The sequence below is a fragment of the Panulirus ornatus genome, chromosome 21, assembly GCF_036320965.1.
Source record: "Panulirus ornatus isolate Po-2019 chromosome 21, ASM3632096v1, whole genome shotgun sequence".
NCBI lineage: Eukaryota > Metazoa > Arthropoda > Malacostraca > Decapoda > Palinuridae > Panulirus > Panulirus ornatus.
This window is the reverse complement of record NC_092244.1, coordinates 3289410-3304381: the sequence shown is the minus strand read 5'-3', so window position 1 is coordinate 3304381 and position 14972 is coordinate 3289410. Positions and strand designations below refer to the sequence as shown.

The 14972-nt window shown below is 38.7% G+C and overlaps 1 protein-coding gene across 3 annotated transcripts in view; it reads right to left on the bottom strand.

Annotated features, from left to right (window-relative positions):
- Positions 1-14972, bottom strand: part of LOC139756264 (sorting nexin-13-like) — a 90365-nt gene that overhangs the window by 38521 nt on the left and 36872 nt on the right. For all 3 annotated transcript variants that reach the window (XR_011714305.1, XM_071675482.1, XM_071675483.1), the window contains exons 11-13: positions 12623-12765; positions 7651-7869; positions 2562-2756 (exon numbers count right to left, since the gene is read on the bottom strand). Coding sequence is in view for 2 of the 3 variants with exons in the window: in XM_071675482.1 (XP_071531583.1) it covers positions 2562-2756; positions 7651-7869; positions 12623-12765 (557 nt within the window). In the remaining variant the exon portion in view is untranslated. The remainder of the gene's footprint in view (positions 1-2561; positions 2757-7650; positions 7870-12622; positions 12766-14972) is intronic.

Here is a 14972-nt window from a genome sequence, read left to right as displayed (position 1 = left end):
TAGCGATGCCCTTAGTTAAAGACTGGAAGACCTATCAGCAGATGAGAAGTAGAGATTATCACACCTTTGAATAAACAAATGCTCTGCCTCATGGATAACATACTTGCAATGATTACTAGAAGTGATAAATGCTGAATGTGTGTTCCTTTAGGCCCAATATGCCTGATCCCTTACCTGAAAGGCCTCAAAACAGGAATGATTAAACAATGGACCGGAAGGAGAGGTCAGCACTTACCCAATGGATATCCCGGGAGTTAGAAGGTCCTAACCTTGATTCTCCAAGAGATACCAAAGAGAATATCTCATGCTCATGGGTCAGACCACAGAGGAAACAAAAGAAATTTATTTATTTAGTATGGTAGGAGTCATATTATCCACTACATTTCTAGATCTTACAGGTAATTGTGATATAAAATTTCTATATCAGTATGACAGCCAAAGAAAATCACTGTCTTTAAGTGTTAACACACTTTGTTATTATATCACAATTATGAACATACATTTTAGGGAGAATAAAAAGATGTTCTGGAAGGAGGTAAATAAAGTGCGTAAGACAAGGGAGCAAATGGGAACTGCAGTGAAGGGCGCAAATGGGGAGGTGATAACAAGTAGTGGTGATGTGAGAAGGAGATGGAGTGAGTATTTTGAAGGTTTGTTGAATGTGTTTGATGATAGAGTGGCAGATATAGGGTGTTTTGGTCAAGGTGGTGTGCAAAGTGAGAGGGTTAGGGAAAATGAGTTGGTAAACAGAGAAGAGGTAGTAAAAGCTTTGCGGAAGATGAAAGCCGGCAAGGCAGCAGGTTTGGATGGTATTGCAGTGGAATTTATTAAAAAAGGGGGTGACTGTATTGTTGACTGGTTGGTAAGGTTATTTAATGTATGTGTGACTCATGGTGAGGTGCCTGAGGATTGGCGGAATGCGTGCATAGTGCCATTGTACAAAGGCAAAGGGGATAAGAGTGAGTGCTCAAATTACATAGGTATAAGTTTGTTGAGTATTCCTGGTAAATTATATGGGAGGGTATTGATTGAGAGGGTGAAGGCATGTACAGAGCATCAGATTGGGGAAGAGCAGTGTGGTTTCAGAAGTGGTAGAGGATGTGTGGATCAGGTGTTTGCTTTGAAGAATGTATGTGAGAAATACTTAGAAAAGCAAATGGATTTGTATGTAGCATTTATGGATCTGGAGAAGGCATATGATAGAGTTGATAGAGATGCTCTGTGGAAGGTATTAAGAATATATGGTGTGGGAGGAAAGTTGTTAGAAGCAGTGAAAAGTTTTTATCGAGGATGTAAGGCATGTGTACGTGTAGGAAGAGAGGAAAGTGATTGGTTCTCAGTGAATGTAGGTTTGCATCAGGGGTGTGTGATGTCTCCATGGTTGTTTAATTTGTTTATGGATGGGGTTGTTAGGGAGGTAAATGCAAGAGTTTTGGAAAGAGGGGCAAGTATGAAGTCTGTTGGGGATGAGAGAGCTTGGGAAGTGAGTCAGTTGTTGTTCGCTGATGATACAGCGCTGGTGGCTGATTCATGTGAGAAACTGCAGAAGCTGGTGACTGAGTTTGGTAAAGTGTGTGGAAGAAGAAAGTTAAGAGTAAATGTGAATAAGAGTAAGGTTATTAGGTACAGTAGGGTTGAGGGTCAAGTCAATTGGGAGGTGAGTTTGAATGGAGAAAAACTGGAGGAAGTGAAGTGTTTTAGATATCTGGGAGTGGATCTGGCAGCGGATGGAACCATGGAAGCGGAAGTGGATCATAGGGTGGGGGAGGGGGCGAAAATTCTGGGGGCCTTGAAGAATGTGTGGAAGTCGAGAACATTATCTCGGAAAGCAAAAATGGGTATGTTTGAAGGAATAGTGGTTCCAACAATGTTGTATGGTTGTGAGGCGTGGGCTATGGATAGAGTTGTGCGCAGGAGGATGGATGTGCTGGAAATGAGATGTTTGAGGACAATGTGTGGTGTGAGGTGCTTTGATCGAGTGAGTAACGTAAGGGTAAGAGAGATGTGTGGAAATAAAAAGAGCGTGGTTGAGAGAGCAGAAGAGGGTGTTTTGAAGTGGTTTGGGCACATGGAGAGGATGAATGAGGAAAGATTGACCAAGAGGATATATGTGTCGGAGGTGGAGGGAGCAAGGAGAAGAGGGAGACCAAATTGGAGGTGGAAAGATGGAGTGAAAAAGATTTTGTGTGATCGGGGCCTGAACATGCAGGAGGGTGAAAGGAGGGCAAGGAATAGAGTGAATTGGAGCGATGTGGTATACCGGGGTTGATGTGCTGTCAGTGGATTGAATCAAGGCATGTGAAGCGTCTGGGGTAAACCATGGAAAGCTGTGTAGGTATGTATATTTGCGTGTGTGGACGTATGTATATACATGTGTATGGGGGGGGGTTGGGCCATTTCTTTCGTCTGTTTCCTTGCGCTACCTTGCAAACGCGGGAGACAGCGACAAAGTATAAAAAAAAAAATATATATATATATATATATATATATATATATATATATATACTAACAAATAAATCACGAAACCTTTAAGTCACTTACTTATCAAATATCACACATACCTCTAGATCAAATGATCCTCTGTGTGCATAATCGGCGTTGGCAGTAAGTCTTGGGTGAGTTGGCTTCACAAAACGTCTATAAATGCCATCAACCATGCCGTCTACTGTGTTAAGTACAGTGTCAGGCATTGATCGCACAGCCTTGCTCATGCTGTGCACACCTAGTTTAAGTGGAGCAACAAAACTGTCCTCCACCTGGCAAAATGAAAAACAGTACAAGAGGAAAGACAAAGTTTTGAAATAAGGATTCTTTATCCATTTGGACAATAAACATCATTATAAATATAAGCTTTCAAAAACCACTTTAAGAAGCAAAACTATCAGTAACACTTGTTCCATGGAAAACTAAACTTTTATATAAAGTCATATTATGTGGAAATCTAAATCATCAGCGTGGCTACACTTCCTAAAGCTTGAGAAAACTGCTCAAGAGACGCCTTCAGCAATAAGTCAAATAATTTTGGTTAACTAGCTTTCATTAATCAGTTTGCAGTTGAATCTACTAAGAAAGAGGTTGACTGTTTTGTTGATTGGTTGGTAAAGATTTTCACCATGTATGGATCATGGTGACGTGTCTGAGAAATGGCATAATGCACATATAGTGCCACTGTATAAAGGCAAGGGAGATAGGAGGAAAGTGTTCAAATAATAAAGTTATAAGTTTGTTGATTATAGATTAGATAGAAGTAGTCATTTGGAACAATAGGTAAGAGCCTCTGCTAACACTGCATAGTGCCAAAATGGCCACATTTGTTCACAATCAGTCTCTAGCTGTCATGTGTAATGTACCGAAACCACAGCTCCCTATCTACGTTCAAGGCCGACAGATCTTTCTATGGTTTGCCCCAAACATTTCATGTGCCTTGGTTCAGTACACTGACAGCATGTCGACCCCAGTAAACAACATCATTCCAATTCACTCTATTCCTTGCACGCCTCTCACGATCCTGTATGTTTAGGTCCTGATCGCTCAAAATCATTTCACTTCATCCTTCCACCTCCAATTTGGTCTCCTGCTTTTCCTTCTTCCCTCCACCTCTGACACATATATCCTCTTTGTCAATCTTTCCTCACTCATTCTCTCCATATATCCAAACCATTTCAACACACCCTCTTCTGCTCTCTCAACCACACTCTTTTCATTTCCACATATTGCTCTTATCCTTTCATAACTTACTCAACAAACCACATCATACCACATACTCTCCTCAAACATGTAATTTCCAACACATCCATCCTTCCCGCACAACCCTATCTATAGCCCATGTTTCACAACCATAAATATTGTTGGAACTACTATTCCTTCAAACATACCCATTTTTGCTCTCCGAGATAACATTCTCTTCTTCCACACATTCTCCATCACTCCCAGAACCTTCACCCCTTCCCCCACCCTATGATTCACTTCCGCTTCCATGGTTCCATTCGCTGCTAAGTCCACTCCCATATATCTAAAACACTTCACTTCCCCCAGTTTTTCTCCATTCAAACTCACCTCCCAATTAACTAGTCCCTCAACCCAACTGAACCTAATAACTTTGCTCTCCCTTCACCCCCAACCCCACCTTATGATTGAATTCCGCTTCCCTGGTTCCATTCACCGCTAAGTCCACTCCCAGATATCTAAAACACTTCACTTCCTCCAGTTTTTATCCATTCAAACTCACCTCCCAATTAACTTGTCCCTCAACCCAACTGAACCTAATATCTCTGCTCTTATTCATATTTACTCTCAGCTTTCTTCTTTCACACACTTTCCCAAACTTAGTCACCAGCTTCTGCAGTTTCTCACACGAATCAGCCGCCAGAGCTGTATCATCAGCAAACAACAACTGACTCACTTCCCAAGTCCTCTCATCTACAACAGTCTGCATACTTGCCCCTCTCTTCAAAACCCTTGCATTCACCTCCCTAACTACCCCATCCATAAACAAATTAAACAACCATGGTGACATCAGCACCCCAGCTGCAAACCAACATTCACTGGAAACCAATCACTTTCCTCTCTTCCTACCCGTACACATGCCTTACATCCTTTGTAAAAACTTTTCACTGCTTTTAGCAACTTACCTCCCACACCATATACTCTTACAACCTTCCACAAAGCATCTCTATCCACCCTATCATATGCCTTCTCCAGATCCATAAATGCTACATACAAATCCATCTGTTTCTCTAAGTATTTCTCACATATATTCTTCAAAGCAAACACCTGATCCACACATCCTCTACCACTTCTGAAACCACACTGCTCTTTCCCTAATCTGATGCTCTGTACATGCCTTCACCTTCTCAAGCAATACCATCCCATATAATTTCCCAGGAATACTCAACAAACTTATGCCTCTGTAATTTGAACACTTACCTTTATCCCTTTTCCCTTTGTACAATGGCACTATGCATGCATTCTGCTAATCCTCAAGAACTTCATCATGATCCATACATACAATGAATATCCTTACCAACCAATCAACAACACAGTCACCCCCTTTTTCATAAATTCCACAGCAATACCATCCAAACCCGTCACTTTGCTGGCTTTCATCTTCCGCAAAGCTTTCACTACCTCTTCTCTGTTCACCAAACCATTCTTCCTGACCCTCTCACTTCACATGCCACCCAGACCATAACACCCTATATCTGCCACTCTATCATCTAACACATTCAACAGACCTTCAAAATATTCACTCCATTTCCTCACTTCATCACTACTTGTTATTACCTCCCCGTTCACCCCCTTCACCGATGTTCCCATTTGTTCTCTTGTCTTATGCATTTTATATACCTCCTTCCAAAACATCTTTTTATTCTCCCTAAAATTTAATGATACTCTCTCACCCCAACTCTCATTTGCCCTCTTTTTCACCTCTTGCACTTTTTTCTTGACTTCATGCCGCTTACATCTCCCAGTCACTTGCCCTGCAAAAATCGTCCAAATGCCTCTCTCTTCTCTTTCACTAACAATCTTACTTCTTCATCCCACTATTCATTACCCTTTCTACGCTGCCCACTTCCCACCTTTCTCATGCCACACGCATCTTTTGCGCAAACCATCACGGCTTCCCTAAATACATCCCATTCCTCCCCAACTCCCTTTATGCTATTTGCTCTCATCTTTTGCTATTCTGCACTCAATCTCTCCTGATACTTCCTCACACATGTCTCCTTTCCAAGCTCACTTACTCTCACCATTCTCTTCTCCCCAGCATTCTCTCTTCTTTTCTGAAAACCTCTACAAATCTTCACCTTCGCCTCCACAATATAGTAATCAGACATCCCTCCAGCTGCCCCTCTCAGCACATTAACATCCAAAAGTCTCTCTTTTACATGCCTATCAATTAACACATAATATAATAATGCCCTCTGGCCATCTCTCCAACTCACATATGTATACTTATGTACATCTCTCATTTTAAATCAGGTATTCCCAATCACCAGTCCTTTTTCAGAACTCAAATCCACAAGCTCTTCACCATTACCATTTATGACACTAAACACCCTATGTACACCAATTATATCCTCAACTGCCACATTACTCACCTTTGCATTCAAATCACCCATCACTGTAACCTTCTCGTGCATCAAAGCTGCTAACACACTCACTCAGCTGCTCCCAAAACGCTCGTCTCTCATGATCTTTCTTCTCATGACCAGGTGCATAGGCACCAATCATCACCCATCTCTCTCCATCCACTTTCAGTTTTACCCATATCAATCTAGAGTTTACTTTCTTATACTCTATCATATATTCCCACAACTGCTTTAGGAGGAGTGCTACTCCTTCCTTTATTCTTGTCCTCTCACTAAACCCCTGACTTTACTCGTAAGACATTCCCAAACCACTCTTCCCCTTTACCCTTGAGTTTCGCTTTACTCAGAGCCAAAACATCCAGGTTACTTCCCTCAAACATACTACCTATCTCTCCTATTTTCTCATACTGGTTACATCCACACACATATAAACACCCCAATCTTAGCCTTCGAGGAGGATGAGCACTCCCCGCATGACTCCTTGTTTCCCCTTTTAGAAATTTAAATACAAGAAGGAGGGGTTTCCAGCCCCCCGCTCCTGCCCCCTTTAGTCGCCTTCTATGATACATGGGAAATATATATATTTCATTTTTTTTCATACATATTTGCCACTTCCTATATGAGCGAGGCAGTGTCAAGAACAGATGGCTGAGCCTTAGAGAAAAAAAATTTTCACTTGGCCCCCTTCTATGCTCCTCTTGGAAAAGTAAAAGAGGAGGTGTGGTGGCCAAGGTAAGTGGACATATTGTTGATGGGGACACTATGTTGGCCTTCCACAGGAAGGTTGCAGATAAGCCCTTGGAAAGCTAAAGTCTGATAGTTTTCTCTTACTTCTTTTCTTATCACAACTGATATGGCATGGGCAAAACAAAGCCATCACATATAGAAAAAAAGAAATAAAAAGTTAAAGGAAAAGAAAGAAATTAATCAAGGTTCTGCAAGGGTTTGTAGACATGACTCTTAATGGAAGAACATGTATGAAGGGGGAAAGACAGAAGGAAGAAATTTCCACAGCTTGTTCAAGAAAAGAAAGCATCATAACAGCCAATCCTCAATTGGCCAAAACTGTGGGGAGCAGCAGCCAATCTCATGCCATAGGTCCAAACCTTAGAAGGGTAGGGACACATGCAATGCTAACAGTTACACCATCTTTTTTAAGGTTTATATCATATCTTTATTAATGTGATAAAGCTATTAAACTGATGTTTCATATGGCCTTTGTGGTGATAACATTCTAAACAGACTTTCATTATCATACTTTCTAAAGATTAATTCACACTACATATCTTTCTCACATCCTTATTTCTTTATGCTCTCTCTTTTTTCAAATCCTCCCACATTGCAGAGGTTAATCCACCTCTACTGCTCTTACTAAACTGTCTTTAATCTCTTATTGTATTCAGTAATCTACCTATCAACACAAAAATCCTCCACATTCACCAATGCAACAATACAATGTACTTTATACAACAATACACTGCTTTATGAAATAACTAATATATTCCACATCAACGCACACATAATATGGAACCAACAAAATACCAATGACACATCATACCTTTTTGGCAAGATTTTGAGGCTGTGAAGAAAGATAAGAAGTTTGATCCAGGAAACGTTGGATGGCTTCCTGTAATCCTGGATGAGACTGGAGGCTGGCTGGAGCCATTATTGTCTGCAGCCAGTCATTTAGTTCAGATTTTCGTTTTTCCAGAAACCATGCAGCCAAGTTATTTAACATTCTCTTGCTTGGAAATGATAATGATGACAAGTCCATGAACTGAAATTAAAGAAACATTTCTACAGAATGATTGCATGAATGAAACATTACTTTGTACTCCTAAAAAATGAAAAACATTTACAAAGTTACTGCAAAATCTTTTGCAATGATCCAGCATAAAACAGGAAGCCTCAATCATCCATGAATAAATTAACTTTGAAAAAAGTCATGAAACTGTCTGTTTCCTACTGATGGTTTTCTTCTTTCTATCATAATAAGCAAGTATGACTACTGCTCAATGTGTGGCCTCTGTGCAGAAAAGATGCTAAAAACTCAGTCATCAGCATTCTTAGAGCAGATTTTACAGAACTCAGTCATTAGCATTCTCAAGATAATAACTGGTATCTGTGTCATTCTACATTGACAAATTATCTCATCCCAGTTAAAATCATTGCCAGTCTTTTTGAGCACTGTACCTTTTCAGCATTCCTGGCAAAACTGATGTTAGTCATGGAGCATTAAATGTCCAAATTTCATTAAAGCTCATCTCATATATAAGATCTGAAATAACTATATATCCCTCACCAGAAAGAACAACATACAGATTATGCTATCTCTTCTTAACTTTCATTCTTATAACTGCCTTTATCATCAGGGCACCATTCCCCATGAGCCAACTTTTCAAGTAGCTCATATTGTTGACTGATACTAAAGTCATGGAGAAATAAAAAATTATCAAGACTGCAACAACCAATTCAGAGATTAAGGTTCCAACAATGGATGAGTACATGGTCGCTGAAGTTCAACCTGATCAAATGAAAGACAAGGAAGATGAGACATAACAAAAAATGATTAATAATGACTCCCATCTTGCAAATCACAAACCACAAGAATAAATGTGTGACTGACTTAGTACCCAGGGTATTACCAGAACACCATATAAAAAGAGTTCAGATAACAAATTATAAGTTGGTAAATAAATTTCACTGAAGTAAATATTTAAGAAAATAGTCAGAAAAATATCTACAGCATTAATCTGACCCAAATTACAGTACAATTCACTAGCATGGTTGCCCCATTTAGAGAAACATAGTTCAGACAGTTGACACAGCACATGAAATGAGAAAGTTGAGTTAAAGAAAATGGTTTGCAGCCATTTCTTTTCTGATTCTGAAAGACATGACAAAATGGGCAGTTGTAATTATAACCTTCAAGTTTCTGAGCCACAATGTAAACAGTAACCATATCTTTGAAATCACCGAAAGAAAATCAGAGAACACTGTAAGATGCTAAGTAAGAAACAAGTTAGAAAAGATGTAAAGACACACTACAGCAATATCACTGCAAATTACAACTATCATGCAACCCCAGAACCCCTTCTATGGAGATCCTGAAGTTTTGAGATTGCATTCTATGCACAAGTATGTACTCCTTTCTGATCCTTGACAAAAGTGTACTCCTTTTTGACCAACTGACAACAATATAAACTCGACAAAAGTGACTTCTTGCTAATAGTATAACCACTTACAAGCTGAATCCAGGAACATCAGTGTTGTGGATGACTAATGCTAAATGAGGATACTGTGAATGCATATATCATAAAAAGTGTAAGAAAACTGTATGACAGGAAAGAAAATTAAAGAAATGGGCTTTACAAAAGTCCCTCCATTTCCTGTACAAAAAAGTAATTACCCATACTAGGGCTTTACAAGTGTACAGCTCCCTCTCTTTACTGTACAAACAGGTAATGACACAAAAAGACACACAGAGAAGAGACTATGGACAGGCCAGAGGCAATTTCTGAGATATAAGAAACAAAGGGAATTGGGAGACACAATGAAGAGATAAGGGGACAACCAGGTGACTTACTGCTTTTGTGAAATTCATAAAACGATAGAACCTACTGGTTATTCAGCATATTCTAACATAAAAATATATCTAAAAACTTAAAAATCATTAACAAAACATTACATATTTTGGCTCCTTTTAAAATATACCTAAAAAGTTAGAATCATTAATACAAACCTATATAAGTTGGTTTCTATAAAAATTTCATCAGTCTATTTACATTAACATAACTGTCCAAATGTCTCCTTCCCATGTTATTATATAATCCATTTTCGACTCTGAGATTCCTACAATTTTGCATTCCATTAGTACATGTTTTGCAGTAATAATTCTATCGCAGGTGTGACCATGGGTCAATCCTGTCAACAAGTGGATTCTTACAATCCAATCTTCAACTTTTTGAAATAGAGAATGTACTGAAAAGCTTGAAGTGCACTTTAGGAACTGGAGTAGATTTTCAAATGCTCATTTAATCTAACTGTGGCTTGAATACCATATAGTTCAGCAAGAAATATGGAAGATTCTCGAGGTACTTTTGTTTTATGACATTCTTTTTCATCAACTATGGAAAAGCCAACTACTTTATTCAGCTTCTGAATCATCAGTAAAAGGTTAAAATGAGCAGATCATTTTTCTGCACAGAAAGTTGTACTGTATTAATTCTATATCTTGGACAGCACATCTAGTTGTCACACCAACTAGTAAAATACTCTTTGGCTCATCTATTACAAGAATGACCTAGAGCCAGGTTTACTTTACCTACAATGTAACCCTTAGTTACCACAATCTTTGATCAAACTATACTTCTTGTAGGATTTTAAGTCATGGGAAAGAGAAGTGTGGTTTCAGAAGTGGTAGAGGATGTGTAGATCAGGTGTTTGCTTTGAAGAATGTGTGTGAGAAATACTTAGAAAAACAAATGGATTTGTATGTAGCATTTATGGATCTGGGGAGGGCATATGAAAGGGTTGATAGAGATGCTTTGTGGAAGGTCTTAAGAGTATGTGGTGTGGGAGGTAAGGTGCTAGAAGTAGTGAAAAGCTTTTACCAAGGATGTAAGGTATGTGTATAAGTAGGAAGAGAGGAGAGTGATTGGTTCCTAGTAAATGTTGGTCTGCGGCTAGAGTGCGTGATGTCCCCATGGTTGTTTAATTTGTTTATGTATATGGTTGTTAGGGAGGTAAATGCAAGGGTTTTGGAGAAAGGGGCAAGTATGCAGTCTGTCGGGGGTGAGAGGGCCTGGGAAATGAGTTAGTTGTTGTTCGCTGGTGATACAGCTCTAGGGGCTGATTCAAGTGAGAAACTGCAAAGGGTGGTGACTGAGTTTGGAAAAGTGTGTGAAAGGAGAGAGTTGAGAGTAAATGTGAATAAGAGCAAGGCTATTAGGTTCAGTAAGGTTGAGAGACAGGTTAATTGGGTTGAAAAATTGAACAGAGAAACATAGGAGGAAGTGAAGTGTTTAAGATATCTGGGAGTGGACTTAGCAGTGAATGGAACCATGGAAGAGGAAGTGAGTCACAGGGTGGGGAAGGGGACAAAGTTCTGGGAGCAATGAAGAATGTGTGGAAGGAGAGAACATTATCTCAGAGGGCAAAAATGAGTATGTTTTAAGGAATAGTAGTCCCAATAATGTCATATGACTGCGAGACATGGGCTATAGAGAGGGATGCACGGAGTGTGGATGTGTTGGAAATTACATGCTTGAGGAGAGTATGTGGTATGAGGTGGTTTGATCTCGTAAGTAATGAAAGGGTGAGAGAGATGTGTGGAAATAAAAAGTGTGGTTGAGAGAGCAGAAGAGAGTGTGTTGAAATGGTGTGGACATATGGAGAGAATGAGTGAGGAAAGACTGACAAAGAGGATATATGTGTCAGAGGTGGAGGGAACAAGGAGAAGCAGGAGACCAAATTAGAGGCGGAAGGATGGAGTGAAAAAAAAATTTGAGCGATTGGGGCCTAAACAAACAGGATGGTGAGAGGCATGCAAGGAATAGAGTGAATTGGAATGATGTGGTATACCGGGGTCGATGTTCTGTCAATGGACTGAAACAGGGCGTGTGAAACGTCTGGGGTAAATCATGGAAAGGTCTGTGAGGCCTGGATGTGGAGAGGGAGCTGTGCTTTCAGTGCATCACACATGAGAGCTATAGACTGAGTGTGAATGAATGTGGCCTTTTTTGTTTGTTTTCCTGGCACTACCTGGCTGAAGCTGGGGGTAGCAATTCAGTTTCCTGTGGGGCAGGGTAGCACCAGGAATGGATGAAGGCAAACAAGCATGAATATGTACATGTGTGTATATGTATATGCTTGTGTATGTGTATAAGTATGCATATGTGTATATGTTGATATGTATACATATATGTATGCAGATGTGCATGTATGGGCATTTATGTATATAATATATATCTTTCTTTTTCTTTCATACTATTCGCCATTTCCCACATTAGCGAGGTAGCATTAAGAACAGAGGACTGGGCCTTTGAGGGAATATCCTCACCTGGCCCCCTTCTCTGTTCCTTCTTTTGGAAAATTAAAAAAAAAAATGAGAGGGGAGGATTTCCAGCCCCCCACTCCCTTCCCTTTTAGTCGCCTTCTACGACACGCAGGGAATATGTGGGAAGTATTCTTCCTCCCCTATCCCTATATATGTGTATGGGCCATTCTTCATCTGTTTCCTGGCACTACCTCATGACGTGGGAAACAGTGATTAAGTATAATAAATAAATAAATAAATATTAACAATGTTTTCCACAGAGATTAGCCATATCAGTCAATACAATTGGGTTTAATTGAGCTTACCCAATTTCAAATTCATTAATCACATCAAATCAAAACCTCTTTCCATAATCAAGGTAAAAACTCAGCATTCTAAAACTTCAATTAAGTTTAATTATGCTTACTATGGGGCATAACTCATTTCAGGTTTCTAGACACTAAGTAATATGTTGATGTTGTTGTAAACTTACCTTTGAAGTAATAGAAAGATGAAAGTCATAAAACTCAGAGTATCGTCTGAACACATGCCAAAGTTCTTCTTGCCCAGATGCATCTCTACGCATTACACTCACAATGTAGATAGCATGTGATTTGCTTCCTTCTCGAACAATCTCTGATATAAGGGAAACAAAATAATTAAAGGATTTATACTAAGACCTACTGCAATAGTAAAATTTGCAAATTCTAATACTTTAGTCAGTGTTACTTATCATAGTACTAATATGAATTTGCTAGTGCAAGTGCTCAATTTAGCAAAATCTATCATTATGTTGTAATGGACAATCTCATCACATTAAACTTCACTAAATCATATTATGTGGGGGAAGAGTGGGTCAAATTATCTAAGATCCAAATCAAAATAGTAAAATTTGTGTGGGGCTATTTTTGGATACTTTCTCATAAAGTGTATCACTCTGATCAAAAGCACCATTTTGAAACCAGCTATTACCATTAATTTCAACAAACTTCTTTCATAAAGAGCACCCACACTCAATACTGAACTCATATTTGGCAAAATATAAAGTGCAATAGCAATACGTGTATATCTATATCATTATGATGCATCTTTTTTCATAATTTGTTCAGACTCAGAATGCATTTCACTCATGCACATTTCATACTCTGACATCAATCACCAGGAATGTAAAGTGGGCTTCACTTATGTATGATAAGTACTCACAAAGTTGAGTGGGTAAGTGAAGTTATGGCAGGCTGGGTAAGCACAGGTCACCCTCTCCCACAAACTAATGCTCCCCTCTCAACCAATATCATCTCACCTTCCTGCACTCAAATTCATCTTAATGGCATGTATTTTGAGGCTACACAAATTTTCATCTACCACTTAATCTTGATTTCACAGATTTATTTACTTGCTACTATATCTATTATCAACAGTTCATTCCTAATTAGTGGGGTGCATCAGGTACACATACAACATCTACAACATTAATCAAACAGAATCTCAATCTGTCCAATGTGATGAAATAAATCATGGACTTCTACACTCATAGAAGTACTCCTTACTTTTTCTCTCTATAAATAACAATATGTTGATTAGTCAGTTGAGACCAGACTCCATTCAAACCACTTCCATACAAAAAAGCTTCCACTGCATCCAATCCCTAATCATTCCTTAAACATCTTCATTTGAAATACTATATTCCTAGCCTTAATCAATTCTTTCACATTTATTCATCCATCTACATCATTCGCATTCTGCATCTCTCAGTACTTTCTATTGTACTAAACCCATCCCTCACTTTATGCAAGGGTTATGTCCTTTAAAAACCTAACACAAAGAGAAATTGCATATAGTTAACCTATAAACAAACTGAAGTTTTGGCATACTTTCAACAGAGCATACCTACTTAGTAGCAAATCATGACTGCATAAAGAGATGGGTAAAAGTAGGTTTCGAACAGAATCGTGAAATCACATAAGGTGGTCCCACATAAAGCAAGGGATGGGTACACAATATCTTCTTGAATAGCCCTTCATCTGCTATACACTATATATCCACACAGTTACAACAGCCTTTCATGCATTGGCCTGTTTGATGAACTCAGCACCGATTACTTTTTCAAAAGATGTAAAGATAGAAAAATTAAGAGGCCATAACATTAAACTAAGCAAACTACTTGTACAAACGATGTAAAGAAGCACTTTTAAAGTATGGGAGAACAAGGATGAACGGATTGCAATGAAAGATGAAACATGAACAGCACAGAAAAGTCTAAAAAGTTGTGTTACGGTAGATAAAGAGAAGTAGCCCCATGAATGCAAAACACCCTCTTCATACAGTACAAATAAGTAAGTACACTAAATAGATACCATATGACCCAAGCAATCTATTCATTTGAATCTTTCTTTAAGAAAAGATTCTCTTTGTCCATGCAGTCTCCTCTTATTCCCTAATCTTCATATTTCTCTGAGAAAGTTATGGGTTTTCTTTAACTTCTTAAATCCAAGATATATCACTTCCATAATTTCTCTGTAATTTCACATTCTTTCTTTTATATCTCCTCTTTATTTCTATTGTGATTATGCATCCCCCAGTCCTTGAGAATGTCTTGTATATAATATAAATTTTTCTTTTTCTCTCTTGAATATCTCCCTTCTTTTTTGGCCCTCTTCTGATGCCTTTTCGTATTTCACTTTACATTATAACATTCATCATCTTCAAACTCCTAACAATTCTTAATCACTTATACTCTTCTACAGTCATGTTTGAAAGCTGTCACTTTACCCTTATATCAAGTGAGCAATAAGTTAACACAAAACATATTTCATCTATTAATCACATCACATGATTCTCCTGAC